This window comes from Haliotis rubra, unplaced genomic scaffold (genome assembly GCF_003918875.1).
Source record: "Haliotis rubra isolate DU_JTF1 unplaced genomic scaffold, ASM391887v1 Scf248, whole genome shotgun sequence".
Classification (NCBI taxonomy): domain Eukaryota; kingdom Metazoa; phylum Mollusca; class Gastropoda; order Lepetellida; family Haliotidae; genus Haliotis; species Haliotis rubra.
This window is the reverse complement of record NW_025766536.1, coordinates 1,079,405-1,107,138: the sequence shown is the minus strand read 5'-3', so window position 1 is coordinate 1,107,138 and position 27,734 is coordinate 1,079,405. Positions and strand designations below refer to the sequence as shown.

Below are 27,734 nucleotides of genomic sequence, written 5' to 3'. Positions count from 1 at the left end.
CATATAGCTGGAACACTGCTGAGTGCGGCGTTAACCAACAACCAACCCTACCTGAAAAGTCCATTTTGTCGTAAACTTTCATTTCTTCACAGAAGTTATTACTGTTTATTCGTGTGACTCGAGACACCCAGGCAAACAAACCCTCCGTTTCAAGGACCTTCGCTACAGAGCTCTTCACACTCCCCACCGAACCCAGAGTATCGGGTTTCTGGCAAAGCACACACAGAGCTCGCTCACAGCTTAATTGTATGTGAATAATGAACAATGCAAAATTTGTTTTCATTTTCGCGTCATGTTTCAGCGTTATTTACAATTGAACCCACGTCATACCAGGTTACACAGAGTGGCTTCCTTCAGTGCGGATGTTACGAGCCTCGGAGCTGTTGAACATACCGTGTCGTACAGGTACGTTCAGACATCTGGTTACGTTGTTTTATCAAACAAAACTTTGCGAGTTACAGAACCCTTCGCTCCCACCGAACACACGGTCACGGGTTGCCACAGAAAAGTAGAAATGTGGGCTATTCATAACGGCATACTGTAAAACATGGAGTGGAGTCTTGGAGTGGGGTCTTGGAGTGGAGTCTCGGAATGGAGTCTTAATGTAAATATTTAGATGACCGAGTTTGTTTTGTTTTGATCATAACGGAAGCTATACAAGCACATTCATTTCACATTTGTAGCTGGTTGGTGTTATCAGTTTTATCAGAAGACAGGAGGCATTTTGTATACACGTATCAATTAGCCCTGTCAACTCCAGAAATGTCATTCTGTAACAGTACCACGCTGCCATCAAGAAGAAAAATGTATATGAATAGATGGCAGGATGGATGAATGGATGAATGAAGAAGCATGTAAATTATTTACAAAGTGTAAACAAAATATTAATAAGGGCATTATTTATTAGCCAAAAAACAACATATATAACATTGTCACTTGTAAATTCACAATTGTGTAGAGGAATCGGTAGTAAGGGAAAAGGTTCATAAATTAGGTCTACGCTAAGACATTCTAATCATCAGGGAATATAACAGTTATTATTGCATGAATTATTTATTTCCTACTTAACAAAGAAATTGATTACATAAGATACATAGCACTATATTATTCGAGAACTGGATTTATTGTCAGTGATGGCAAAAGTAACTGTTCCTAAGTCATAATTGTTTTGCTTTTTGTTCAGAAATAGCCATCTCTCTACATCCTTGAACATACAAACAAAAAGCAAAAATAAATGCAGCAGAATATTTTGCAAGCTGATTGTTAGTGAGTTTCATCAGCTCTCTATGGCTTCGAAAATCTTGACTTTCTGTCAGGTTATGTATGGGCAGTCCACTGGACTGTGACAGATTAGAGGAAACACATCACTGATACGATCTGCCCTCAGAATGTCAGAGAGCTAAAGGAATGCTGCTGAGAATTGCCTTTTAAACATTTTTACAATCTCGATTACGTTGCTGTCTACAAATGAAAGTATAATTGCACAGAGTTCGAATTTGTGACGATTTATTAATAAGTTTGGAGTAAACTGACAAGCATTAACAAACATTTTTACGAGAGCTGTAAAAAGAAAGACTAATCTCTAAGATGAGTAAGATAAGATATTTACTTTTGAAACCGGTGATTCCGGAGGTATAAACGACAACTGGGAAGAACCATTAATGGCATATTCTAGACAGTAATCAGTGTTTACAGAAGTGACAAGTGCACTTATACTCCATACTCCAGACTCCACTCCAAGACTCCACTCCAAGGCTCCACTCCAAGACTCCACTCCATATTTTACAGTATGCCATTCATAACAGCGGGCTGTAAGATCGGCTGATCTGGCGACAGATGTTCGCTTCGAGTGTTTTTTTCAGTCGGGCAGAACACACTAGATCAACACGTGTCCTATGGTTATGTCGTATGTTGTTATTGCTTATATTCTGAAATTGTGTAAAGTTAGTTATGGTTGCAATAACTGAAATCGCGTCGTTATTCTGGAAAACATTTAGAAAAAACAACCATTGCCCTCCCTCTAGAGGTCGTGTCCTCTTACTGACTTAGTTTTCGTTTTACGCCGCTTTTAGCAATATTCCAGCAACATCACGGCGGGGGACACCAGAAATGGGCTTCACACATTGTACCCATGTGGGGATTCGAACCCGGGTCTTCGGCGTGACGAGCCAAAGTTTTAAAGGGCAAGTGTACACGAAATTTAACCTTTTTGTCTTGCACTTTTTCATCATAAAAAGTGTTTATCAAGTAGTTTTATATCCAAACACGTACATATATCAGAAGCAACTAATTTATTTTTTGCGTTATATCAATTCATATTTTCAACATTTACCGAGAGTTCTATGTCCACAATAAACACACCATGGCTTATGTCCCTTGGAAATGACGTCATTGGTGCCAAAACGATAAACGGATGACGTCGTTAGACCTTATTAGACCCATTTCACGTGGTGCAGGTATAGGTGTGGTTCTTGTGTCTCGATGCGCAGGCTACTGTTTTAATCCACCTGTTGCCTAGCCGTCAGCTGGCTATGTGGTCAGTTCTATACTGTAATGACGTAGCTGTTTTGAAAAAAAGTATACATTGTACTAAATGTGTTACCACGTAACCAAATTGTATAACATTCAACCTGAGTCGGTCGCCTTTTCAACAGTATCATTTTTCACAAAAATTAAAACGTGCACTACATCTAGCTTGCCATCTGTGAATGTGCCGGAGTTCTACGTTTGTTACTAAAATTCCTACTTAAATCGTACAATATGTCCCTCCTCTTCCACCTTCACTTTGATATCGATACCATATCCAAATACATCACGAAGATAAATGCAATTTGCAGTTTTGAACATTGTTTGTTCTATGATAGATGTATCATCCGCTTATTATCCAAATATACTGAAAATTACATGCATCGTAAATCTCGCCAGTTTTGACACATTACTAAATCACCATTTACTGCGTTTTGCTTAATTTATAGTATGTCTTAATTCAAATGTCAAATTTTACTGGGAGAACTCAATTTAAAAGAAAAAGACGTATCATTGTGATCAGCGGTAGTTTTGTTGTTGTATGATCAAATCACCAATGCTCGTTCTGAAGCATTGTCGATGAATCGAGAATCGCTGAGAATGTTAAGGAAAATACGCCATAGCCATATTACAGAGTGTTTATAAATTCACGTCACATGTATGTTGGTTATGTTTCGCCCATAAAATCAATAAAATTGTATAGTTCAACACCATCTTCCTGACAGGAATCCCTGAATTCCACATACAGTTCAAAATAAACTGGCAAGTGGACTTTGTCACCAATTCGAAGTGTTTCAGTGAAATCGAACGAAATATATCAGATGCCGCGCTGGGAAAGGACCACATGTTTGAAATGTAAACAAAGCCAATCTCAGATTTTACACTGTGTATCCGTTCGCCTACTTGTTGCCTGGTCATTAGATTTAGAACATGCATGGAAAGGTATCGTAGCAAGCGATAGTTAAATAAAATAGGTGTATTCTTGTGATTTTCTAGATTCATCACAACATATATTACAGTTTCTGAAAGCGTGACGCCATGACTGACGCCAACTCACGCACAACGATGACGGTACCTCTCTTAATGTCTGACTATTTCCCTTGGTCACAATGAAAACAAAAAGAAAATAACAACCAGCAGACTGACATAATTTTCGGACTACTTACGTGTCACATTCATGCATATACGTTGCTTGAAACAACGAAAATGTCTTCGAAAACTTCGTACTCGTGTCAGTGAACACGCCATTTTGAAAAAGTCGCTTCCCGATAGTGATGTCATACGGACGTCAACATTGTTATACACATTTGGTATTTTCACTGAGGTGAGGTTATGAATGAAAATACACACGATCAATCTGTCCTGCTGCTTACATTGTCTGTTCTTATGCTTGTTTCGAATTTTCACAAACCTTTTTCACGTGATTAATTTCAGTATAATTTATCTTGGGACTAGACAGGAGACCAGTGGCACCAATTACGTCATAATCAAAGGGCGGTAACTCTGACCTGTTTTAGCTCTGCAAACAAAGGCCTCATATTGGCATAACATATCAGCACTTATTTTGTGGGTTGTACTTACATTGTAAGAAAAATAAGTGTATATTTTCAAACATAGGTATTAACTCATTAAAACAGTTCACTTTGATTCACATAAGAATAAATGTGATTTATTCGTGTACAGTTCCCCTTTAACCATTAGGCTACCCCACCGCCCCCCGTGTCCTCTTAACGTACATCTGAACTCAGAGTATTTATAGACAAAAAGTATATAGCCGAGTACATGTCAGTGTGTTTTGTGAATTTAATCCACCAGATAAACATACAACTGTACAAACATATTTTATGTAAGACAGTCGGGGCTACTGATAACTTTTGGGGAGGAGTGTGGGTGTACTTACACCTCATACTACAAGTGGACATGTTTTTTGTGTGAGCGATCGAGTTGGTGATGTGGTTTGTTCTTTGCAAATATTCTAATGGTATATGTTACCGCCTTGCATGCGATAATACCGACACAATGTATGCGCAGTTCTCAGTAACAGAGTGAGATTTTAATTTAGTGTAAAAAGTATTTTGAACACCCGTGAGAAATAACTGAGGGACCGTGTGATCAGCGAAATGCCTGGTCCGACTGGATATAAATAGGAACAGTGTAGTTTTTTAGCCAAACGAAAAATACTGACGCATATCGTTGCATGGCAACGCAAGGGAATTCCCTCCTCCGGGGTTTCCTCATGTGTCCAATTGCGTTTCGCGAAAGAAACTCTTGACAACCAGTATTGATCCGAAATAGAATTCCATTTGCACGATACGCACGGGAATTAAATGTTAGACGTACAAAGGTATTTATGTGTGTACGTGATACGCTTGAAATCCTATATTATGTCGTATTTCATTGATTTTTAGGTGTACATTACGCCTGTATATACGCCCCTTATCTGTAGCCCGGCTTAGTACTACCATTACAAATGTATTATAAGTGACTTCATACTTCAGATATAAATATATAGTTACCATGAAAGGTTTTTGATTTGTGATTTTTTTTATGTCGTTATATTTTATTTTTAAATTATATTTTCTTTATAGAAAGGAACTACGGAAGCGCTGAAGGGACCTGATGAAATAAAATTTATCTTGAGGCACAATTTAGTATGTTGAGTGCACAAGTTAATATATTGAGCGCACAAGTTAGTATCTTGAGCGCACAAGTTAATATATTGAGCGCACAAGTTAGTATGTTGAGCGCACACGTTTGTATCTTGAGCGCATAAGTTAGTATCTTGAGCGCACAAGTTAGTATGTTGAGCGCACAAGTTAGTATCTTGAGTGCACAAGTTAGTATCTTGAGTGCACAAGTTAGTATGTTGAGCGCACACGTTTGTATCTTGAGCGCATAAGTTAATATCTTGAGCGCACAAGTTAGTATCTTGACTGCACAAGTTAGTATATTGAGCGCACAAGTTAGTATCTTGAGTGCACAAGTTAACATATTGAGCGCACAAGTTAGTATCTTGACTGCACAAGTTAGTATATTGAGCGCACAAGTTAGTATCTTGAGTGCACAAGTTAACATATTGAGCGCACAAGTTAACATATTGAGCGCACAAGTTAGTATGTTGAGCGCACAAGTTAGTATCTTGAGCGCATAAATTAGTATCTTGAGCGCACAAGTTAGTATGATGACTGCGAAAGTTAATATATTGAGCGCACAAGTTAGTATATTGAGCGCACAAGTTAGTATGATGACTGCGAAAGTTAATATATTGAGCGCACAAGTTAATATATTGAGCGCACAAGTTAGTATGATGACTGCGAAAGTTAATATATTGAGCGCACAAGTTAATATATTTAGCGCACAAGTTAGTATGTTGAGCGCACAAGTTAGTATGTTGAGCGCACAAGTTAGTATGTTGAGCGCACAAGTTAGTATCTTGAGCGCACAAGTTAGTATGTTGAGCGCACAAGTTAGTATCTTGAGCGCACAAGTTAGTATGTTGAGTGCACAGGTTAATATATTGAGCGCACAAGTTAGTATGTTGAGCGCACAAGTTAGTATCTTGAGCGCATAAGTTAGTATCTTGAGCGCACAGGTTAATATATTGAGATACACTACTCCATAAGCAGTTCATGTCGAAGCCACGGGGGAGCGAAAACGCGAGCTGATTCATGCTTATTTCAGTCTTTGGTTCCAATACAAAAATATAATACATCTTCTTGTTTAAAATAATGGTATAGTATAGTACGCCACTTGAAGCGTATTCTGAGGTGTATGTCCCTCTTTCGCACCAGATACCAGATTTGCTGATGTTACAGTGAGTGAGTGAGTGAGCACGCTTTACGCCGCTTATAGCAATATTCCAGCAATATCACGGCGGGGGACACCAGAAATGGGCTTCACTCTTGTACCCATGTGGGAATTGAACCCAGGTCTTCGGCGTGACGAGCGGACGCTTTAACCACTAGGCTACCACACCGGCCCGCTGATGTTACAGACTTTATTGCGGACAACTTCGACGATCTAAATACATGGTTTTCGTTGGATGCATCAAACATGTATCCAATGTGGTTTATCGTGCAACAGGATAGTGTACGGTCGTTGCTAATAGTGTTGGACCCGGATGGCGTTGAATTTCGCTCAAGACACCGCCTTCATCGATGTGTTTATTCTTCAACTTCCTGTGTTGTTAAAACATGTTAAATAAATTACAACACACATACGTATACACACGGGATTGAAACGAAGGAAGTAAAACGGGGAACACGGTATTTTAGTAAGAAATGAAGTCGGTATATGTGCTACACGTGCACATACAAATGGATCAAATATATAAGGCGGGTTTTATATGATATTGAGTTAAACTCAATACATCAGACATGAGTTTTATAATTAAGTATAACACTCAATGTTTACATTTTTCATGGTCATGTAATACTATATATACACAATAAAGCCGAAGCACAAACAGTTATCCAAGCTTTATGTGCTAGTGTTCATAATACGTTGTACCAATATTAGAAGTCAGTAAAACCACTATTCATTCCTGCAATAAACTCCTACTCATGTTTATGTTTTAATTTATATTATGACATAACACATACCTGGGCCTGCTTTACGTAATACAGCGAAAAGTAACAAAATCAGTTACAAAGAATAGTATTGACAAGCATAAAGACGATGAACATTTACATAAATATTATCAATATTCATGATACATTTGCATAGTTTTACATAGTCTCATCATAAACACCAATAGTTAACTCCGACTTTGCATCGTTTGAAATCTTCCAAAAAGGATATACGTTTGTACATTGTAGCCATCAGTCAAGCAAACGTGCGTTCCGTTAATGCCATTAGATGCTAAACACGAAGTTGAGCGCTCAAGATACTAACTTGTCCGCTCAAGATCACTAACTTGAGCCCTCAATATATACTACAAACAAAAAATATATGAACAGCCTAAAATATGATAGTCGAAAATAAACTGAAACCTGGTGAGGTCATTTATACTCTAAGGTAAATGCAACTTTTTGTGTGCTTAATGGGCACTTTAAACGACATGTTGGAACATGAAGTGAGCAACTGATTCAATATTCGTTGAGTTTGAGTGAAATGAAACATTGTTAAAAGCCGCGAAAAACAAGGGTGCTGAAACACACCAGCACCATGTTTGATTTAAACGCCCAAACACAACAGCCTAGTGCATGTGGAAGACAGACTTCCCATGCAGCTTGTGGCAACGATTCCTGTAAAAGAAGCTACAGACAGTATTGAAGCCTCACATTTTCTTCACCGTGCCACAGCGCAAAGCGTTAAGCGCCCGCAACAGAAGCAGGACCATTGCATGGTTACAGGATGGTGATTCCATAAGAAGTGTTGCTCTCTGTCTTCAGGTGTCTCCCTCTGTCATTCACAGACTGAGGGACAGGTTCCAGGCCACTGGTAGAGTAAAGGACAGACCTCGCTCTGGAATACCCAGAAAAGCATCAAGGGCAAATGACCGATATGTTATGGCCAAGCCCTTCGAAACCGATTCACAGCTGCCTGTGCCCAGTTGCCAAAAGCTGCATGGGACGTCTGTCTTCCACATGCACTAGGCACGATGCCACGACGAGTAGGATAACTTCTGCCACTGGAATACACATCATACGTCCCAATGTGGATGTTCAGTACAATATTCCAAGACCTGGCTGTTACAAACACTTCACCTCCTAAGTCCAGATGACTCCGGGCATCCTGTAGGTCTGTTAGTGACTTGTCACTTGGAGTCTCTAGTCCAAGCATTGTCAGGGCTTGGATCTCTCCGCATTCCTCCAAAGCTTTGCAGAATAGGGTGTAAGCTTGAGGGCCTCGTCTAGGTAACATGGACAGTAGTTCCCTGACCCGATCAAAAGACGTCCCTGGTTTCTCAATAATCTCAGCTTTCATGAGGCAAGTAAGCACTTCAAACTGCACCAGTTTGTCGACCACCACTTCTACATGCTGTATACTTGTCACGAGATCGGAGTGATTCTTCCTCAGGATATCACTGCGAACTGCTTCCATTTTCTATCTTCAAGGTAAACAGCCAACAGAATCAGTAGCGTGAAGAGCATAAGATATGTACGTTCTCTCTGGCGATTGAGATGGGAATGGCATAGGTGAGGTGAGGTGAGGTGAGGTGAGGTGAAATTGGGTTTAACGTCGTACTTGAGAATATTTCGCTCATATGACGACGTAGAATGGCATAGGACTGATTAGGGGGGCCTTATATTGCCTACCTGCTAAATGACCTTTTAGAACGTTCTACGTCACCGTGGTGAGGTCAACCAAATCTCCCTAACACTTTGGAATAAACAAATAGACCATGTGCATAGCAACGGGTCACAAATGAGGTGACACAGGTGTTTAATTAGCTCATCCAGGTGTCTCATTAAAAATTCAAAATGGCGGATTTGGGGTCCAATACCCAGGTGTACTACTGAGGGTGTCCAGACGAGTATATCTGATGTGGTTGATACTGTCACCGCAGTGATACCTTGGGCTAATAGTTGGACCAATTCTTCGATTCATTGTAGATAGTATAAATCCAAATAGAATCAATATTCCCCACATTGCCATATTGAGATACGTGAAGGGGTTAGTCCAACTAAACGTGGTTAGAATATTGATCTTCAGTAACCCAGACAACTGAAGCGATCGGGTGGTCGGGCTCGCTGGCTTGGTTGACGTATGTCATCGGTTCCCAATTGCGTAGATCGATGCTCATGCTGTTGATCACTGGATTGTCTGGTCCAGACTCGATTATTTACAGACCGCCGCCATATAGCTGGAATATTGCTGAGTGCGGTGTAAAACTAAACTCACTCATGATGTTGATCACTGGATTGTCTGGTCCAGACTCGAGTATTTATAGACCGCCACCATATATCTGGAATACAGCTGAATGCGGCGTAAAACTAAACTCAATCACTCATCTACCCTGACGACTTCTGTAAGAGAACTAATGTTTATAATTAGTATGTAATTTTATCTACATCCCAGACAATCACCTGCGTCACGCATCACTGCTCCAATTCGCACAGGCTGATTCAATACCTTTTTTACCTTCATTGTTATTACATTTATAGGGAGGTTTACACGGTCTACCGCACATTAAAGTATCTCCTCCATAGATCAGTCGCTGTACAGCAATGGTGTATGCAAGCTACAATGTATTTTCGCATAATGTAACTGGGATCGGACATGCGTACAGCCAAGTCAGGGAGCATGACCACACGGCCCCGTTAGTCACCTCTACTCAAATTCACTGCTGCTAAAGGACAACCTTGTTAATTATTATTAATTCCTCTCACATTCTATAATCAACCACTTGCCTCTTTCACCAACAGAATGGCTACTGCAGGTAACACATCATCAAAGGGAGGTAAGAATGTGCTGATTGTGTACGCTCACCCCAAACCTGAATCGTTCAATGGCGCCCTCCTGCGAAAGGCTGTCGAAGTGCTGTCGTCAAAAGGCCACAACGTCGTCGTGTCCGACCTGTACAAGATGAACTTTGATCCACTGGTTCGACTTGAAGATTTTTCAGGTTTGTATATAAACAGGTTTGGTGTAGGGGTGAAACGGTACTTCTAGAACGCTCTGGTACAAAACCATTCTGGAATGTTCCACTCGCTGTTGACTGCTCTTCAAATCTTCTCTTGACTGGGCCCTTTCAACTCGTAGTTACGTTATTTCCTGTCATGGACAATCAATATGTGTATAAGTCTCTCCGTCTCTCTCACGTTCTCCCGTCTGCCCGGAGAACGGAAGGTCGCGGGTTCGATCCCCGACCGCGTCATACCAAATATGGTACTTGTTGATCCCTGCCTGGTGCTCGGTATTAATGGGTACAACAAGGACTGGTCGGCTCGGAGTCAGTACAATGTGTCTGAGTGGGGTATTCATGCTTCACTGCGGCAAGGTATCTCAGTGGGCTTGCACTATAAAACCAGCTTAAGTCTGGGCTAGTACAAGCAGCCGCACATACATATACACGCATGCACGTCGTCATATGAGCGAAATATTCTCAAGCACGACGTTAAACCCAATTTCACCTCACCTCACCTCACGTTCTCCCACTGTCCCTCAGACAGAAGTGAATAAGGACGAGCGGGTCCTGCACCAGTTTCAGATTCAGGCTCAGCTGATGTATACAGGCATGTCCAGGATGAGGACGGAAGATCGCGTGAGTGTTCCTACAGTCGCAGTCCCCGTTTAAATCCGCTGCTCCATTCAGTTTCAGATTCAGGTCCATCTGATGTAAGCAGGGATGTCCAGGAGGAGGTGGACAAGGTGGAGCGGGCGGACCTGGTCGTGTTCCAGTTCCCTCTGTATTGGAGCTCATTTCCTGCCATACTGAAGGGTTGGATGGACAGGGTCATCCAGGTCATTTCGGGGTTCGTCCGCAAAACAGGATTCTACGAAGAAGGTGATTTGAGGGTAAGGGTGAGTTAGTGAGTGTGTAGGGTTTTACGCTGCTTTCAGCAATATTCCAGCAATATTACGCCTGAGGACACCATGAATGGAGTTCATTCATTATACCCATGTGGGGAATCGCACCCGGGTCTTCAGCGTGACGAGCGAACGCTTTAACCACTAGGCTACCCCACCGCTCCTTGTCAAGGGTAAGGTCGAGTTAGTAAGTGAGGTTTTACGCTGATGTTAGCAATATTCCAGCAATATTACGCCACAGGACACCAGGAATGGGGTTAACACATTGAAAGGATAGGAACACGGGTCTTCAGCGTGACGAGTGAACGCCTGAACCACTAGGCTATCCCACCGCCACTGACTCATTGTAGGTAGGGAATCGAACACGGGTCTTCGGTGCGAACGCTTTACCTACTATGCTATCCCGCAGCCCCAGAAGTAAATGAACTACTTGTAATTATTATCACGGCGATGGACACCAAAACTGGGCCCCACACATTGGGGAATCGTACCCGGATATTCGGTGTGACAAGCTAACGCTTTACCTACTAGGTCCCGCTGCCCAAGAAGTGTCATAAACTGCCTTAATATACTCAGCCAGTATATAGTGCCAGCCAGCCGATAAAGTAAGGGGCATAAAGGCTTTGCTATAATTCATTCAAACATCAAACTCCTAGATTTGACTGAAGTTTAAGCCTTAAACCGAGATAAGATCTATCTATTTTTCTGATTCCAGGGTAAAAGGGCGCTACTGTCCTTTACTACCGGAGCTCCGAGCATACCCGTTGAGTCCCTGGAAGCCATGCTCTTACCAATGCAGGTATGAACAGTAACTGGTTCCAGTACTTTCATTTAGCACCCGTGAAGATCCGGGTTAGAATTGGTCCTCAGTAACCCATGCTTGTCGTGGTTGGTTTCTTGTTTAACACTGCACTCAGCAAGATTCCTACTAAACTGACCGGCAAAAGAAAGTATAATATACATGGTTTTCAAGAGTGAGTGAGTTTTGGTTTTACGCCGCTTTTAGCAATATTCCAGCAATATCACGGCGGGGGACACCAGAAATGGTCTTTACACATTGTACCCATGTGGGGAATCGAACCCGAGTCTTCAGCGTGACGAGCGAACGCCTTAACCACTAGTCTACCCCACCGCCCCAGGTTTTCAAGAGGTCATTATCATTGACCCAGACTACCTAGACACACAAACATGATACAGTGGTGTTAACAACATCTTTATTCAACCTGAGCTAAAAATCACACGCATACTACAAAAACACGTGGCGTCACACATGCGCAAGTTCACTGGGGGTCCTGAAAACAAGTTTTCAAACACATAGAGGATAAGCAGGTACTGAGTTACACACAAGAAATGTTCACTACCATCACTTTAGTATCATGTATCTCCACCCCTTGCATCAATACAGGCTCGCAGCCTCCTTCTAGCCGAAAACGTCGGACAAGTCACGTGGTATGCGACGCCATTCGTCCTGGAGGGCTTGTGCAAGTTGCTGTCTATTCTGTGGTGGGTTAGGGCGTTTCTGTCTAGTGCATCCCGCATGTGCTCGATCGGGGACATGTCTGGAGAACGTGCTGGCCACTGTAGAACGTTCACGTTGTTCCTCTCGTCGCTGCCAACGGCGAACAACTCGGGCCCTGTGACGTCTGTGTTCAGGGGTCAACACCTGTCCTTTGAAGGGTCTGTAGGCTCTGATACCTGCTGCCCGAAGACTTCTAGCCACCGTGTATCGACTGACACGGTGATCAAGGCAATTCGACGCTGATGACGTTACCGTCAGGAAACGGTTTCTCAGGTTTAACGTCCTCAAATGCCGGTCTTCAGCTGGTGTTATTACTCGCAGTCTGCCACATCTTGGTCTGTCCTGTGTCTTACCCGTCTGCCTGTAATGTTGCAGCAGTCTAGAGATGGCTACACGGGTGCAGCCGTTGGTTCTTGCAACGTTGGCGTGTGTCGACCCCATCTAGAGCATACCTATGACCCTCTCACGTTAAGCTGCTGATAGTCGTGGCATATCTGTGACCACGTGATCATTTTCAAATTGCATGTGTAACCTGTCCGCACACTAACTTTTATACCTTTAGTGCATGTGGAACTCTGACAGAGGCCCCAAATCATGGTTTATACAATTGATCACTTCGACGTTTTATTCCCGACGTGCACGTGAATTTCACTGCAGGTATCAAATTGCTACGTTGGGGCGACATGTTTCAGTGTATAATTTACCTACACAAATATTTCTTTAAGATTTGAGAAATGGTAATTTTTGGTATACTTTCTTTTGTCGGTCAGTTTATATGGCGGCTGTCTGGACCAGACAATCCAGTGATCAGCATCATGACCATCGATCTACGCTTGTCGTAAGAGGCGACTAACGGGATCGGGTGGTCAGGCTCGCTGACTTGGTTGACCATGTGTTCATCGTATCCCAATTGCGTAGATCGATGTTCATGCTGTTGACCACCGGATCGTCTGGTCCAGACTCGATTATTTACAGACCGCCGCCATAAAGCTCAGTGCGGCGTTAAATTACAAACAAACTGGCTATACTCTCCGGGTTCAATCCGGGAATAAGGTAGAGAGGTCTTTTACAAGAATTCTGAAGATGTATTGCTTGTCTGAGATCAAACGATATCTCCTTGGAGATAGATTTGAAATTAGGTTTTGTGCAATCCCCTAACAATGCTATGACGTCATGAACTTGATGACGTCACAATGCTATGACATCGCTGCACTGCAAGTCCAATGGCAGTACCATATTCAGAGACGTACAGTTTTCATTGAAAAATACAGAAGAGTGTTTTTTATGATAAATAGAATCTCACCCTCGTGTCTTCTGATATCAAATATATCGGCAAGCCTCGGATATTTGTAACTTTAATCGTGTTGATATATTTAATATCAGAAGACACTTGGGTGAGATTCTCTATTTACGAGGTTTATGATGTATTTTACAGGTTGGGCCTTTGAACATGGTCGGATTCGACGTCCTGACCCCTCAGGTTTCACTTGGTGTCGAGAATGGGACGGAGGAGAAGCTGAAGGAATATCTAGCTGACTGGGCTGGGCGTTTGTCCACTGTGTTTGAAGAACCGACGCCTGAGATGCTGACTGTTGACACATGGGCTAAAAAGCATTCTGTCGTGAGTGAGTGAGTGAGTGCGTGAGTGAGTGAGTGAGACGTGCCATGCCAGACGTGCACCTATATTGAAATTAGAATAATGGATGCATTAGTTTTTAAACATATTGCCTAGGCAACTAATATATCATTAGAAAGCCATAGAAAAGACACAAGGTGCCATGTGGCGGTCCCAAACGAGCTTGAACTTTTCCTTTGAGAAATCAGATGGTTATCAGTACTTGGCGTCCTGCGTCCTGGGTGAGTGTGTGAGTGTGTGAGTGTGTGAGTGAGTGAGTTTGTGAGTGAGTGAGTGAGTGAGTGAGGTCTTGGGATTTCAAGCCCACGACTGCAGGTCTTTAGCATATCTGTAAGTCTATATCACCATATTATCAAATCTGAAGCAGACAATATAATGAGCAATATTATAGGCTTATTCAATATTTTTAGAAATGCCGGAATAGCTCTATTTTGTATGTGTTGTGTATGCACGTTGCCGATGGAAATAGTTTGGTTTGGTTGTTGTTTAACGCCGTATTCAGCAATATTCCAGCTATATGACGGCGGTCTGTAAATAATCGGCCAAACAATTCAGTGATCAACATCGTAACATGTGTCAACCAAGTCAGCGAGCCTGACCATCCGATCCCGTTAGTCGCCTCTTACAGCAAGCATGGGTTGCTGAAGATCAATTCTAACCAGGATCTTCACGGGTATGGAAATAGAAGGGAATCTTTCTGATTTGTTTTGGGGTTTTTTGTGGGATGCAAATACAGCCTAAGAATTAAGAGTGTCGTTTCACTTTGAATGCGGTGTAGATGTCTTTTCATTGCAAGACCAATCAACGTTTACTGTGAATATTTCAATTTGTCAACATTTGGAACTCCCTGAAAATAAATGTAAACTTTCCAATGCTTTCTTGCTGTTCGTTTGTTGTATGATGACAGTATGTAAATAATCGAATGTGGACCAGACAACCCAGTGATTAATATCATGAGCATCGATCTACACAATCGGGACACGATGACATGTGTCAACCAAGTCAGCAAACCTGACCACCCGATCCCATTAATTGCCTTTTAAGACAAGCATGGCTGCTGAAGACCAATTCTAATCCGCATTTTTCCGGTCCATAATAGTTGGACTTTTCTGTTCCCAATCAGAACCCCCAGTAGACTGATTGATTGATAAACAGTTGTTTAACGCCGCACTCAGCAATATTCCAGCTATATGGCGGCGGTCTGTAAATGGTCGAGTCTGGACCAGACAATCCAGTGATCAACAGCATTAGCAGCGATCTACGCAGTTGGGGGCCGGTGGGGTAGCCTAGTGGTTAAAGCGTTGGCTCGTCACGCCGAAGACCCGGGTTCGAATCCCCACATGGGTACAATGTGTGAAGCCCATTTCTGGTGTTCCCCGCCGTGATGTAGCTGGAATATTGCTAAAAGCGGCGTAAAACCAAACTCAGTCAGTCAGTCAGTCAGTCTACGCAGTTGGTATACGATGGCATGTGTCAACCAAGTCTGACCACCCGATCCCGTTAGTCACCTCTTACACAACCTTGGGTTCCTGAAGGTTCATTCTAACCCGGATCTTCACGGGTCATAACCCCAAGCTAGCAGTGCCAGGAGCTTAAAACAGTAGGGCTATTCTACTCTCAATCGACCCGTGAAGATCCGGGGTAGAATAGGTCTTAAGCAACCCATGCTTGCCACAAAAGGCGACTATGCTTGTCGTAAGAGGCGACTAACGGGATCGGGTGGTAAGGCTTGCTGACTTGGCTGACACATGTCATCGGTTCCCAATTGCGTAGATCGATGTTCATGCTGTTGATCACTGGATTGTCTGGACCAGACTCGATTATTTACAGACCGCCGCCATATAGCTGGAATATTGCTGAGTGTGGCGTAAAACTAAACTCACTCACTCACTACTCTCAATCACATTTACGTATAGTATCACTCGTAAGATCACTTCACTCCAACCAACAACTTTAAGACAGTCTTGTCAATGATCTACCCACTAGAAATTGTTGAAAACGATGACATTTTTGAGACATTTCGACATTTTAATGACACGTGCCCAATTCAATCCTTCAACCAAAATATTTATTCCTACAAGGGACATTCATCACCGCCCTGTTTAAACAACTGATTCATAGAGTTTCATCGGGGACCGGGGACATTCAATCCTTGAAGGCCATTTCTAGCCAGGCGTTTCAATAAACACATTTGGTGACTGTTTCTTTGTTCAACATGTTATATTTGGGATGATACTTTCTTAGTAAATTACAGATTCTAGTACTTTTTTAGGTTGAGTCCCATCCGGGATTCGAACCCACACCCTCAGAGTCAGGCACCAAGTCGCCAGCACACAAAGTCAGCCGCCTAACCCGCTCAGTCACCGCGACTTCCACAAATAGAAATCGGACAATTGGGAGTCTAGGCTGCGGGCTTTGTTTATACCCCTCTACAAGTGTTTTTAAACAAACCTTTATAAAGAATACCTAGAGTTAAATGCATGCTTTCCATCCAGAAACGTCGACGCATGTGCTAAAATTATGGTTTTGCTGCACTGTTGGTGTGCTTGTGTGAATGGTTCGTATGGACGTCAAATTGCATGACATCATCTCATCTGGGATCATTACGTCACTTTACCATGAACGTTCCATATACATGAACGCTTACCTTCATGAAATTTCATTTTTTCGAAACTTGCGTTTCTTTTGCTGTTCAGTATATTTTAACATTAAACTGTTTTGTGATTCCATCCGCATAGAGTGCACACATCAATTGTAGCTTATTCATGGTGTAGAGTACAATATATTTCTCGCGTTATCCACGGTCAGCATGAGATTATCCTCAGAATAGAGAATCAGATTTGTTGTCTCGGGTAATGCCGTGTTAAACTGAAGGTGTGGCCTTACGCTTCCTCTTTTTATCAGATCCAAGTAGTCTTCTTTCAAATGATAGGGTTCTAAACAAAACTGATACAGAGCAAATCAGCCCTTAAAGTCGTGCCTGTTGATGTTCAACCCTCTGGATGCTCTTCCTTCAAACAAAGTATTATAAGCTGCAATGTACTGTTTATCAGTTACCCGTAGGGGTTCCCCTGGTAGTGATTCTCCATCCACATAAAGAACAACAGAACTGAGATTATACATTTGGAAATTAAAGGGAGATTTGGTGTAACTTCCATTGACGGCTTCTGCAGATACCAACGCTACAACGATTTTGTTGGGGACCTTGTTTTGAAACAAATTATCCACTGTGTAGTTCAGCTGTCCTTGGGGTAAAGATACAGTTTTTATGTCACTTTTGGTGAAAGGATACTTTGCAGTGTGATGAGCGAGAACTTTGGCATGACTGGTGGTGATGGCTGAGCTGGGTCGAATCTTACACATATTCAAATAGATATCTTCTATTTTAACCTTGTAACTGGGTGAGTCTTCTCCAGACATGAGATTAAATGCAGCTGTGGTGCAGAACATTCGTATTTGTAAATCCACGCCATTAATCAAGTTTGAATCCATCAAATCTTCATAGAGAGGTCCTCACATATCCACGGTTCCATGCTTAGAGTATTCATATCTTTGAAACAGACCCTTGTTTCATGCATTAGGAGTGGTTTCATCCAAATAACCCGCACTATCTTTATAATAGAGTTGGTTGAGACTGCAGTAGAGATTGTTTCACTGATGTGGTTTCGTTGAGAAGAACCTTGATATAACTCTTGTAAGGATAAATATTGGTCGAGCTCGTAATGAGAGAACAGACTTTGAAGCCATAGATTGACTGGTCCTATTTTTTCATCTGTGTAATGTCTATATCATCTGCTCTGAGTATCCTGGCCTGTACATGTAATTGAGTTCTCCTCAAGCCAATGTAATCTACCCCTTGTCCTGAGATATTTAATTCAATGGGACTGGAATCGGTTGTAATTTGAAACGAAGGTCTGTAGGTCATATAATATTGTTTATCCACCGACGTATAGGTAGGAGGTATAGTGAAGAGATTAAATCCATCACCGTTAGCTTCGACGGATCAATTTTCAGTGTATGAAGCCATTATTTCTTCTTTAAGGTGGGTATATCCAAGTTATCGCCAGAGCCCTCTTTTTTAGATGTGCACAGCTTGCGGTTCTGGGAGGAACTGTTTTCCAGTTTTAGTTCCCCCTTTTATAGGGGGATCTGAATAAGAACCTTGGCCTGTTCGACCACTTGTTCAAAATATCGATCGACAGACATCATGGCTGATTTTTCTCCTCCACGTACAATGGAATGATAAGGATCTCCTTTCCCTTCAGCATGGAGCATATAAAATCTTATCCAGCCTCATGTAAGAATGTCGTAGGAAATGTTCTCCTAACTTGGTGAGTCATCGTATAGTTTTCCTGAACTTTGAGCCATTTCTTGATTCGATGTAAACCAATTTGAAACTGACCCTCGGCGTTCACGGCTTCATATAACTTCTGGGGTCCAGCATAACTACCAGGATGTTCTGGATCGTAAATAGAGAATACTACACGAGGTCTCATTACATACGAATTATACGAAACGAGTGTCCTTCCTATGGTATCTGACCGAGCGAAAGCGAGGTCAGATAACATAAGAAGGTCACGAGTTTCGTATAATGCGTATGTAATGAGACTGAGTGTGGTATTTTATTTATTACCCACGTCTTACATGCATTTAAATTGACAAAATAGCGTATTGTTGTTATGTTTTTTGTTTCAAACCGAAACCGGATTCATAAAGAGGTTGCGGAAGAGTTTTGTACTGTAGTACAATATTTGCATGACGTCACACTAATGACGTCACTGCCATGGTAACCGACGTCACGATGCATGTCAGTTGTCATCGCCTCGTACAGCCTCCTACAGTAAACTACTCCGTTGCACCTCGTTTCTTGGTTTTCAGTTGCTTCATTCGGCTAACATCACTGGTGGAAACAATGCGTTTATGTTTTTCGACAGATATAATGTCTCAGTTCGACTCACAATTAAACAGCGACACGGCAACGTTCGCAATGTTTACATTCCCACAATGCATTTAAGTTGTAGAATGAATGAATTCACGTGTTTGTTATGAATGAAAAAATAGTTACGTCAGAATGTGACCTAATTGAGAGGCCATCGGTTATCCAATCAAATCGTTACAATCTCAGGTCAAGTCGTTACGACACAGGTCAACGCGATACGACACTCGTGTGACGTACGAGATTAATATGCAACTACCCATACGTTGACCACGTGGGTGATAATAGATCCTATTCAAGTAGTTTTCCCAAGGTGCCATCTCAAACACAACTAAACATTACTCACATGCATCATGCTATTTAAGCAAAACCCAAGACGAAAATACAATGCAACATTGTATTCACAAAAGACAATATTTACACACAGAGAGATATTTCCTCCATCACAGCTTCCACTGCTTCTTGAATGTCACGGTACCATTGTTTACAATACCACTCAGTAATGTGACAAACATGTTGACTGTTCAAGAGTCCAAACAAGAATGGGTTTACACCCACTGACTGTAGTCATTTGGATTACAGAAGGAACACTGGAGGTACCCCATTTGGTTTTGATGATCCTCTTGTGCCATACAGGGAACCATGTCCTTCAGTTCTGGCACAAAGTCTGACATCACATCACAACAGTCTCTCAGTTTCTGCCATTGCTGAATGGACAACAAGATACCCTTAGCAGTAGGTACGACTCCCAGTTGTTCATTTTCTCCCACTGTCGTAGATCCACACCACCATTTGGCTCCAAAGTGGCATACATGTTAGCTCCTAGGTGAACATAGGCTCGATTTCTTCCTTCCCTGACAGCTTTACACCTGGTATTTCTAACCAGTGTTTCAAGGTGAGCACGATGCCACGACGAGTAGGATAACTTCTGCCACTGGAATACACATCATACGTCCCAATGTGGATGTTCAGTACAATATTCCAAGACTTGGCAGTTACAAACACTTCACCTCCTAAGTCCAGATGACTCCGGGCATGCTGTAGGTCTGTTAGTGACTTGTCACTTGGAGTCTCTAGTCCAAGCATTGTCAGGGCTTGGATCTCTCCGCATTCCTCCAAAGCTTTGCAGAATAGGGTGTAAGCTTGAGGGCCTCGTCTAGGTAACATGGACAGTAGTTCTCTGACCCGATCAAAAGACGTCCCTGGTTTCTCAATAATCTCAGCTTTCATGAGGCAAGTAAGCACTTCAAACTGCACCAGTTTGTCGACCACCACTTCTACATGCTGTATACTTATCTCGAGATCGGAGTGATTCTTCCTCAGGATATCACGGCGAACTGCTTCTATTTTCTATCTTCAAGGTAAACAGCCAACAGAATCAGTAGCGTGAAGAGCATAAGATCTGTACGTTCTCTCTGGCGATTGAGATGAGAATGGCATAGGACTAATTAGGGGGGCCTTATATTGCCTACCTGCTAAATGACGTCATACCTTTTAGAACGTTCTACGTCACCGTGATGAGGTCAACCAAATGTCCCTAACACTTTGGAATCCAAAAATAGACCATGTGCATAGCAACGGGTCACAAATGAGTTGACACAGGTGTTTAATTAGGTCACCCTATTTAGGATTTGGGGTCAATTACCCAGGTGGGTCTACTCCCATTTGTGAGATCTCCCAGTTGTGAGACTCCCAGTTATTAGACAGTGGAGTAGGTAATTAACAACGAAAACACACCATACCCCCCTGTCTGAGAGAATGGATTCACCCTAGCTAATTACTGATTTGCTATGTAACTGAATCGTGTGGAGGTAACTTAATGAAACTTTATAAGATAAATTGATTAACATACTCAGGTAAATTTACCTACTCAGATATACTCCGTCTCCGAAACTACAAGCTATAGTTTAAGAAATAACTCTGAAATTTACAGTCGAAATGCCCCTTATGCCAAACCCTTTCTACCCGACACAATATATTTATGGAATGCCCTTCCAAATTCCAAAGAGTCATGCAGTCTCAAAGAATTTTAAAACCTAATTACCAAAACCGAAAACAAGATTTATATTGATCTTAATTATGGCTCTTGTTTTTGTTCAATCGTTCACTGTCGCCTCAGGCTCGGATATAGCGACCTAAACGCCGATAAGTATAACAGACATTTAATAGACAGTCCATGTTGTTCTTGTGGATATCAACTACCCGATAAAACCTGGATAATTTTTTGAATGGAAACAAAGAATTTACTCCTTGTGTACACCAGAAAATAGTTGAATCCGTCCACGATTATATCATCAAGACACAACCTTCAAATTTTCACAGGGAAATACTGAAATTAACTCAACAACCTTCTCGTGATTGATTTATATTCCTGCAATAGCTTGTTAGACACACACAACTGTAAGTCTCTAATTATGACTACTTAGAGAATAGTTGTATTTGATGTAATCTGTATATATTTATATGTACTTAAAAATATATTTCATTTTATATTTTATGTTGCATGGGAGTGGTGTTAACATAAGCAGTAATACTTCACCAATACCAATTCATTTTCATAAATAATGATAAAATATGTTTAAACCAAAATGACTTTCAAACTTCATAATAGTCAATAAAAATGTGTTATCATAATTACATATTCTTCTGAATAAATAAAATATTCAATGAACTATTTCTTCTGTGTAAATATAATCTTTGATAATCTATTTCATTAATCAACACATAAATGAACTATGCCTCCTGTGGGTATTGGGCTGGGCTGATCCCACTTTATATTGTAGGGATGTGGAAACACAACCTATGTGCACTGAACCATTAATTAATGTCTCACAACTGGGAGTTCTCACAAATGGGAGGACACTCCCAGGTGTACTACTGAGGGTGTCCAGACGAGTATATCTGACGTGGTTAATACTGTCACCGCAGTGATACCTCGGGCTAATAGTTGGACTCGCAGGTGACCAATTCTTCGATTCATTGTAAATAGTATAAATCCAAATAGAATCAATATTCCCCACATTGCCATATTGAGATACTTGAAGGGGTTAGTCCAACTAAACGTGGTTAGAATATTGATCTTCAGTAACCCATGCTTGTCGTAAGAGGCGACTAACGCGATCGGGTGGTCGGGCTCGCTGGCTTGGTTGACTTATGTCATCGGTTCCCAATTGCGCAGATCGATGCTCATGCTGTTGATCACTGGATTATTTACAGACCGCCACCATATAGCTGGAATATTGCTTAGTGCGGCGTAAAACTAAACTCAATCACTCATCTACCCTGACGACTTCTGTAAGAGAACTAATGTTTATAATTAATATGTAATTTTATCTACATCCTTACAGACAATCACCTGCGTCACGCTTCACTGCTCCCATTCGCACAGGCTGATTCAATACCTTTTTTACCTTCATTGTTATTACATTTATAGGGAGGTTTACACGGTCTACGGCACATTAAAGTATCTCATCCATAGATCAGTCGCTGTAAAGCAATGCCAATGGTGTATGCAAGCTACAATGTATTTTCGCATAATGTAACTGAGATCCGACATGCTTACAGCCAAGTCAGGGAGCGTGACCACCCGGTCAGGTTAGTCACCTCTACTTAAATTCACTGCTGCTAAAGGTCAACCTTGTTCGCAGTAATGTTGCAAAATTGTCATTAATTCCTCTCATATTCACATTCTATAATCAACCACTTGCCTCTTTTACCAACAGAATGGCGACTGCAGGTAACACATCATCAAAGGGAGGTAAGAATGTGCTGATTGTGTACGCTCACCCCAAACCTGAATCGTTCAATGGCGCCCTCCTGCGAAAGGCTGTCGAAGTGCTGTCGTCAGAAGGCCACAACGTCGTCGTGTCCGACCTGTACAAGATGAACTTTGATCCACTGGTTCGACTTGAAGATTTTTCAGGTTTGTATATAAACAGGTTTGGTGTAGGGGTGAAACGGTACTTCTAGAACGCTCTGGTACAAAACCAGTCTGGAATGTTCCACTCGCTGTTGACTGCTCTTCAGATCTTCCCTTGACTGGACCCTTTCAACTCGTATTCCCTGTCATGGACAATAAATGTGTGTATAAGTCTCTCCGTCTCTCTCACGTTCTCCCGTCCGCCCGGAGAACGGAAGGTCGCGGGTTCGATCCCCGACCGCGTCATACCAAATATGGTACTTGTTGGTCCCTGCCTGGTGCTCGGTATTAATGGGTACAACAAGGACTGGTCGGCTCGGGGTCAGTACAATGTGTCTGAGTGGGGTATTCATGCTTCACTGTGATGGTATCTCAGTGGGCTTGCACTATAAAACCATCTTAAGTCTGGGCTAGTACAAGCAGCCGCACATACACACGCATGCACATCGTCATATGAGCGAAATATTCTCAAGCACGACGTTAAACCCAATTTCACCTCACTTTACCTCACGTTCACCCTCTGTCCCTCAGACAGAAGTGAATAAAGACGAGCGGGTCCTGCACCAGTTTCAGATTCAGGCTCAGCTGATGTATACAGGAATGTCCAGGATGAGGGCGGAGGATCGCGTGTTTAAATCCGCTGCCCCATTCAGTTTCAGATTCAGGTCCATCTGATGTAAGCAGGGATGTCCAGGAGGAGGTGGACAAGGTGGAGAAGGCGGACCTGGTCGTGTTCCAGTTCCCTCTGTATTGGAGCTCATTTCCCGCGATACTGAAGGGTTGGATGGACAGGGTCATCCAGGTCATTTCGGGGTTCGTCCGCAAAACAGGATTCTACGAAGAAGGTGATTTGAGGGTAAGGGTGAGTTAGGGAGTGAGTAGGGTTTTACGCTGCTTTCAGCAATATTCCAGCAATATTACGTCGGAGGACACCAGTAATGCGGTTCATTGATTGTAGTGAACGAGTACGGTTTTACACTGCTTTCAGCAATATTCCAGCAATATTACGTCGGTGGACACCAGGAATGGGGTTAACACATTGAACGGAATGGAACACGGGTCTTCAGCGTGACGAGTGAACGCCTGAACCACTAGGCTATCCCACCGCCACTGACTCATTGTAGGTAGGGAATCGAACACGGGTCTTCGGTGTGAACGCTTTACCTACTATGCTATCCCGCAGCCCCAGAAGTAAGATGAACTACTTGTAATTAGTATCACGGCGATGGACACCAAAACTGGGCCCCACACATTGGGGAATCGAACCCGGGTATTCGGTGTGACGAGCTAACGCTACCTACCAGGTCCCACTGCCCAAGAAGTGTCATAAACTGCCTTAATATACTCAGCCAGTATATACTGCCAGCCAGCCTATAAAGTAGGGGCACAAAGGCTTTGCTATGATTCATTCAAACATCAAACTCCTAGATTTGACTGGTTTAAGCCTTAAACCGAGATAAGATCTATCTATTTTTCTGATTCCAGGGTAAAAGGGCGCTACTGTCCTTTACTACCGGATCTCCGAGCATACCCGTGAAGTCCCTGGAAGCCATGCTCTTACCAATGCAGGTATGTATACGTGGTAAAACAGTAACTGACTGACTGACTGAGTTTTGGTTTTACGCCGCTTTTAGCAATATTCCAGCAACATCACGGCGGGGGGCACCAGAAATGGGCTTCACACTTTGTACCCATGTGGGGAATCGAACCCGGGTCTTCGGCTAGATGAGCCAACGCTTTAACCATTAGGCTACCCCACCGCCCCGGTAAAACAGTAACTGGTTCCAGTACTTTCATTTAGCACCCGTGAAGATCCGGATTAGAATTGATCCTCAGTAACCCATGCTTGTCGTGGTTGGTTTGCTGTTTAACAATGCATCCAGCAATATTCCTACTAAACTGACCGGCAAAAAGAAAGTATACAAGGTTTTCAAGAGGTCATTATCATTGACCAAGACTACCTAGACACACAAACATAATGCAGGGGTGTTAACAACATCTATACTCAACCTGAGATAAATATCACACGCATACTACAGAAACACGTGGCGTCAGACATGTGCAAGTTTACTGGGATTCCTGAAAAACAGTTTTCAAACATATAGAGGATAAGCAGGTACTGAGTTACACACAAGAAATGTTCACTACCATCACTTTAGTATCCTGTATGTCCACCCCCTGCATCAATACAGGCACGCAGCCTCCTTCTAGCCGAAGACGTCAGACGCCGGACAAGTCACGTGGTATGCGACGCCATTCGTCCTGGAGGGCTTGTGCAAGTTGCTGTCTATTCTGTGGTGGGTTAGGGCGTTTCTGTCTAGTGCATCCCGCATGTGCTCGATCGGGGACATGTCTGGAGAACACGCTGGCCACTGTAGAACGTTCACGTTGTTCCTCTCATCGCTGCCAACGGCGAACAACTCGGGCCCAACGCAATCTGTGACGTCTGTGTTCAAGGGTCAACACCTGTCCTTTGAAGGGTCTGTAGGCTCTGATACCTGCTGCCCGAAGACTTCAAGCCACCGTGTATCGACTGACACGGTGATCAAGGGAATTTGACGCTGATGACGTTACCGTCAGCGAACGGTTTCTCAGGTTTAACGTCCTCAAATGCCGGTCTTCAGCTGGTGTTATTACTCGCGGTCTCCCACATCTTGGTCTGCCCTGTGTCTGCCCCGTCTGCCTGTAACGTTGCAGCAGTCTAGAGACGGCTACACGGGTGCAGCCGAAGGTTGGCGTGTGTCGACCCCATCTAGAGCATACCTATGATCCTCTCACGTTCAACTGCTGATAGTCGTGGCATATCTGTGACCACGTGATCATTTTCAAACTGCATGTGTAACCTGTCCGCACACTAACTTTTATACCTTTAGTGCATGTGGATCTCTGACAGAGGCCCAAAATCATTGTTTATACAGTTGATCACTTCGACGTTTTATTCCCGACGTGCACGTGAATTTCACTGCAGGTATCAAATTACTACGTTGGGGCGACATGTTTCAGTGTATAATTTACCTACAAAAATATTTCTTTACGATTTGAGAAATGGTAACTTTTGGTATACGTGTACTTTCTTTTGTCGGTCAGTTGATATGACGGCTGTCTGGACCAGACAATCCAGTGATCAGCATCATGACCATTGATATACGCAATTGGGATACGATGACATGTGTCAACCAAGTCAGCGAGCCTGACCACCCGATCCCGTTAGTTGCCTCTTACAAGCGTGGGTTGCTGAAAACCAATTGTTAAACGGAGTGACTCTAGATTTAACTCTGTGTAGCATTTATGCACGGTATTCTAGACATTGATATCTATTGTAACCGCTAAACAAAATCGGACCCCAATTAAATGCTCTGATTATAGAGTGGGCTGGCAGATGTGTGCGTTCTAATACACGTGAAGATCCGGGTCTTCAGCAACCCACGCTTGTCGTAAGAGGCGACTAACGGGATCGGGTGGTCAGGCTCGCTGACTTGGTTGACCATGTGTCATCGTATCCCACTTGCGTAGATCGATGCTCATGCTGTTGACCACCGGATCGTCTGGTCCAGACCGCCGCCATAAAGCTCAGTGCGGCGTTAAACTACAAATAAACTGGCTATACTCTCCGGGTTCAATCCGGGAATAAGGTAGAGAGGTCTTTTACGAGAATTCTGAGGATATATTGCTTGTCTGAGATCAAACGATATCTCCTTGGAGATAGATTTGAAATTAGATTTTGTGCAATCCCCTGACAATGCTATGACGTCATGAACTTGATGACGTCACAATGCTATGACATCACTGCACTGCAAGTCCAATGACAGTACCATATTCACAGACGTACAGTTTTCATTGAAAAATAAAGAAGAGTGTTTTTTTATGATAAATAGAATCTCACCCTCGTGTCTTTTGATATCAAATATATGATCACTCGTTGATTAAAGTAAAATGTCCTGGGCAAGCCTCGAATATTTGTAACTTTAATCGTGTTGATATATTTAATATCAGAAGACACTTGGGTGAGATTCTCTATTTACGAGGTTTATGATGTATTTTACAGGTTGGGACTTTGAACATGGTCGGATTCGACGTCCTGACCCCTCAGGTTTCACTTGGTGTCGAGAATGGGACGGAGGAAAAGCTGAAGCAATATCTAGCTGACTGGGCTGGGCGTTTGTCCACTGTGTTTGAAGAACCGACGCCTGAGATGCTGACTGTTGACACATGGGCTAAAAAGCATTCTGTCGTGAGTGAGTGAGTGAGTGCGTGAGTGAGTGAGTGAGACGTGCCATGCCAGACGTGCACCTATATTGAAATTAGAATAATGGATGCATTAGTTTTTAAACATATTGCCTAGGCAACTAATATATCATTAGAAAGCCATAGAAAAGACACAAGGTGCCATGTGGCAGTCCCAAACGAGCTTGAACTTTTCCTTTGAGAAATCAGATGGTTATCAGTACTTGGCGTCCTGCGTCCTGGGTGAGTTGTGTGAGTGAGTGAGTTTGTGAGTGAGTGAGTGAGGTCTTGGGATTTCAAGCCCACGACTTCAGGTCTTTAGCATATCTGTAAGTCTATATCACCATATTATCAAATCTGAAGCAAATGCAAATACAGCCTAAGAATTAAGAGTGTCGTTTCACTTTGAATGCGGTGTAGATGACCAATCAACGTTTACTGTGAATATTTCAATTTGTCAACATTTGGAACTCCCTGAAAATAAATGTAAACTTTCCAA

At 42.6% G+C, this 27,734-nt stretch overlaps 2 protein-coding genes across 3 annotated transcripts; both read left to right on the top strand.

The window, feature by feature from the left end:
- LOC124279222 (ribosyldihydronicotinamide dehydrogenase [quinone]-like) lies at positions 1 to 27,734 on the top strand. Of its 2 annotated transcripts, none has more exons than XM_046715034.1 (6): positions 1 to 405; positions 9,897 to 10,096; positions 10,787 to 10,989; positions 11,717 to 11,800; positions 13,956 to 14,442; positions 27,268 to 27,734. In XM_046715034.1, the coding sequence occupies exons 1-5, from the start codon at positions 293 to 295 to the stop codon at positions 14,151 to 14,153; spliced, it is 798 nt and encodes a 265-aa protein (XP_046570990.1). In that variant the 5' UTR covers positions 1 to 292; the 3' UTR covers positions 14,154 to 14,442; positions 27,268 to 27,734. The 2 variants fall into 2 exon arrangements, with proteins under 2 accessions (XP_046570990.1, XP_046570989.1); XM_046715033.1 differs by having other exon boundaries at positions 10,787 to 10,995.
- Positions 22,352 to 27,734, top strand: LOC124279221 (ribosyldihydronicotinamide dehydrogenase [quinone]-like). The gene is made up of 6 exons (XM_046715032.1): positions 22,352 to 22,686; positions 22,815 to 23,014; positions 23,665 to 23,873; positions 24,497 to 24,580; positions 25,204 to 25,254; positions 27,057 to 27,734. The coding sequence occupies exons 1-6, from the start codon at positions 22,589 to 22,591 to the stop codon at positions 27,252 to 27,254; spliced, it is 840 nt and encodes a 279-aa protein (XP_046570988.1). The 5' UTR covers positions 22,352 to 22,588; the 3' UTR covers positions 27,255 to 27,734.